General features: G+C 31.4%; 1 protein-coding gene across 1 annotated transcript; it reads right to left on the bottom strand.

The window, feature by feature from the left end:
• Positions 1-1,666: 1,666 nt before the first annotated feature.
• LOC131600513 (protein LURP-one-related 15-like) lies at positions 1,667-2,773 on the bottom strand. The gene is made up of 4 exons (XM_058872666.1): positions 2,589-2,773; positions 2,304-2,491; positions 1,999-2,223; positions 1,667-1,863 (listed from the first exon to the last, which is right to left on the bottom strand). Exons 1-4 carry the CDS (start codon positions 2,647-2,649, stop codon positions 1,756-1,758), a joined length of 582 nt encoding a protein of 193 aa, XP_058728649.1. The 5' UTR covers positions 2,650-2,773; the 3' UTR covers positions 1,667-1,755.
• Between the last annotated feature and the right edge of the window lie 249 nt (positions 2,774-3,022).

The raw sequence follows: 3,022 nt of genomic DNA, 5'->3' as shown, positions 1-3,022 counted from the left end.
GCTTCAATTCAAGAATATACCTGATTTTCTTAGTGAGGAAAAACACACTGGATTTGGAGAAAAGATAAGAGATGAAATTGAATCCTTGAGTTTGTATGGTAAACCTTTTCTACAAGATATTATTGTTTTTGAGAAAATAACTTTTATTATTTTAGATGGAATCTTTGGTGAACATGATATTGATTTGGTTGCTGAATTTGGGATCCAATTGATTCAGTTTCTTACTATCAGTGCTTGTTGCTTCTGGTCTTTACACCAATTTATTCATTTTCGTACTGTTAGCTTTGGTAGCTTTACACCAATGAAGAAAGAAGAGATCATTGAGAATTTGGGCTATGATTTGTTGGAGAGTGTGGGTTGTGGGGTACCTGTGATTTGTTGGGCTTACTTTGCTGATCAACAGGTTAACAGTAGGTTTGTGAGGGAGGTTTGGAAACTTGGTTTGGATATGAAGGATGTTTGTGATAGGAACATGGTGGAAAGTATGGTGAATAAAGTTATGATGAACATGACAGATTAATGTTAGCAATAACATAGCATCATTAAGTTTTATTTTAGAACCTTGAGGACAAGGTTCAAGTGCACCCCGCGGCAATGATAGAAGGATATTATATGATTTATATGATTAGTATTGTTATTGATAGGGGTAATAATAGTACTTATATTATTAGTATGTTATTGGGCTTTCGTATATTTGGGCTTTTAATGGAACATCCATTATGAGAACTATATATGTAGTGTCTTAGACACAATTAAGGGTATCAAGAAATCAAATGAATTTTATCTTTATTCCTTTTATTTTATTTACTCATTTTAGTGTTCTTCCCCTTTTCTAGTAGAAACCCTAGATTATTAGTTTGGTAGGAATAACTTCCTATCAATCACACTCTCGAATAAAACAATTTAATCATAATACCAATTATAACCCTTTAAGCTCCATCCGAACAATTGAACTTTTGTGCGAGCATTCGAGATTCTCTGATGAGCACTCGACATTACGCCTAGTGTTGGCGTATTCTTCTTGTTCTATATGTAGGGGTGTGCAAAATATCCGGTTTTTATGTCCAAATCCATAACCAAACCTAAACCACTTTTAAATATCCGGATATAATTGAATGGTTATTAACCGGTTTAGTTATTAATGGTTTGGTTATCCATTCATATAATCCAGATATAATTAAATGGTTATTAACCGGTTTAGTTATTAATGGTTTGGTTATCCATTCATATAATCCGGATATAATTAAATGGTTATTAACCGGTTAAATTATTTTGGATTCGGTTATAATCTGGTAATTATCCAAATCCAAATATTTTAACTCTTAAAATATTATTATTTTTTTTGAAAAAAAATATTTTCGGAAAAAATAATTTTCAAAACTGAATTTTTTAAAAAAACCGATTATATAATCATAACCAAATTTATAACCGGTTTTATAACCAATTTTGATTAAAATATAATTATGGTTATAAATCCAAACCATTTAAATGGTTTTAAAATGGTTATGGTTTGGTTTTTGAAAATAATCAACCATGCACACCCCTAATTATATGAGACGAAAGATTTCGACCTGAGAGGATGAGTCTCTCCACCCCTTCTTCTACAGAATACTAAGCCGCCTCTTGTAAAGAAGAGCAATGACAATATGCAGAAGTTTTGAACTAAATACAAATATCATTTTTCTTAAATTTATGAGAAAATATATCTTTACATTTACACAAACAAACAAAAAATTGAAAATGTAAACCTAAAACTTAATCAAAAGTCACAACTAGAGCCACAATGAAAGCATAATCCATATTGGGAGAAACAGTGACCATGAACTTTTCCCTGTTAAACATACTGCCACGCTGCTTCTCTATCTGCAATAATTACAAAAACAATTTTAGATTTAATCAAAACATTACATTGGAAATGTATTTCCATGTTGAGATAGGTAGATTCATTCTACATATACATTATTTATTGAAACTAATTGTATATAAAAAATACTAAACCTGAGCAACAAAATTGTCGGAATTGCCGAGGTAAACTTTCCAAGATAGTTGAGATAAATTTGCTTTGACAGTGAAATCACAATCTTGTGTGCTATTATTTGCCAAATACACATTTAATTTGGTCCTTAACGGCATTAACGAGGATCGCTCCCTAGTAAAGATGAGGTCCTGTGGCTCTTCACTTTCACCTCTATATGCTTTCCATTTATCATCTGCAGCTAGCAACTACAAAAACAAAGCAGTCACTCAGTATTATGAAAACTTGATGATCATATTGATGAAGTTATTGATAATTTGTTGTATACCGATCTACGAAGATGGAGAATTGGGTTTCCGTTAGCATCATACAAGAACCGGTGTTGGCGCGGTGTTACGATGCTTACAAGAGGACTTTTAACTGTAAATATAATGTTGTTGTTGATGTCTGTGACAGTGAAGTTATGTCTTCCTCGAGTCCTCTCCTTTATGATTATCAAATCAACTGGATGCGTAGCTATAACAAACCAAAAATAATGATAGAATTAGAAAATCAAATAACTTAATGAAAGTAGAAGGAGTTTAATAAAGTGGTTTCAATAATCACGTAATACCTGGAGCACAGTATTGAGGGCTGATAACTGCGGTTGCAGAGAGTTGTGGTTGATTTTCCATGATGATCAGAGAATTTCAAACAAATTATTTCTTAATTTTTGTTGAAGTTGTAAATGTAGAATGATTGTTCTATAGTTTGACCTGAAGGTTATTTATATACCTAGATTATGGCGGTTGTAGAGAGTCGTGGTTGATTTAGAGATGTGTTTCTTATTTATATAGTACTATCTGATAGGTGTGATATGATATGAAACAGTCAAATATATAGAAAAGTAAGATTTGAAAATATTACGTATGGTCAAATGTCAAGTACCATACGTTTGTAAGATGAACATGTCAACTTTGTTTCTTTATTGTGCAACAGAAATTAAGAGTGAGACCATTTTTTAATAACATCATACGACCCAAAAAATATTATTAAAATTTAAATAAT

Source organism: Vicia villosa, linkage group LG4 (genome assembly GCF_029867415.1).
Source record: "Vicia villosa cultivar HV-30 ecotype Madison, WI linkage group LG4, Vvil1.0, whole genome shotgun sequence".
NCBI classification, from domain to species: domain Eukaryota; kingdom Viridiplantae; phylum Streptophyta; class Magnoliopsida; order Fabales; family Fabaceae; genus Vicia; species Vicia villosa.
Note: the sequence above shows the minus strand (reverse complement) of the source record. Positions and strands in the feature narration are given on the sequence as shown.

What these genes read in the sequence shown, in the direction of transcription:
- LOC131600513 (XM_058872666.1), bottom strand. Translation starts at nt 2,649, where the DNA reads ATGGAAAATCAACCACAACTCTCTGCAACCGCAGTTATCAGCCCTCAA. An exon ending in CCCTCAATACTGTGCTCCAG is followed by an intron (nt 2,492 to 2,588) that starts GTATTACGTGAT and finishes GGTTTGTTATAG; the next exon opens with CTACGCATCCAGTTGATTTG. An exon ending in TTCTCCATCTTCGTAGATCG is followed by an intron (nt 2,224 to 2,303) that starts GTATACAACAAA and finishes TTGTTTTTGTAG; the next exon opens with TTGCTAGCTGCAGATGATAA.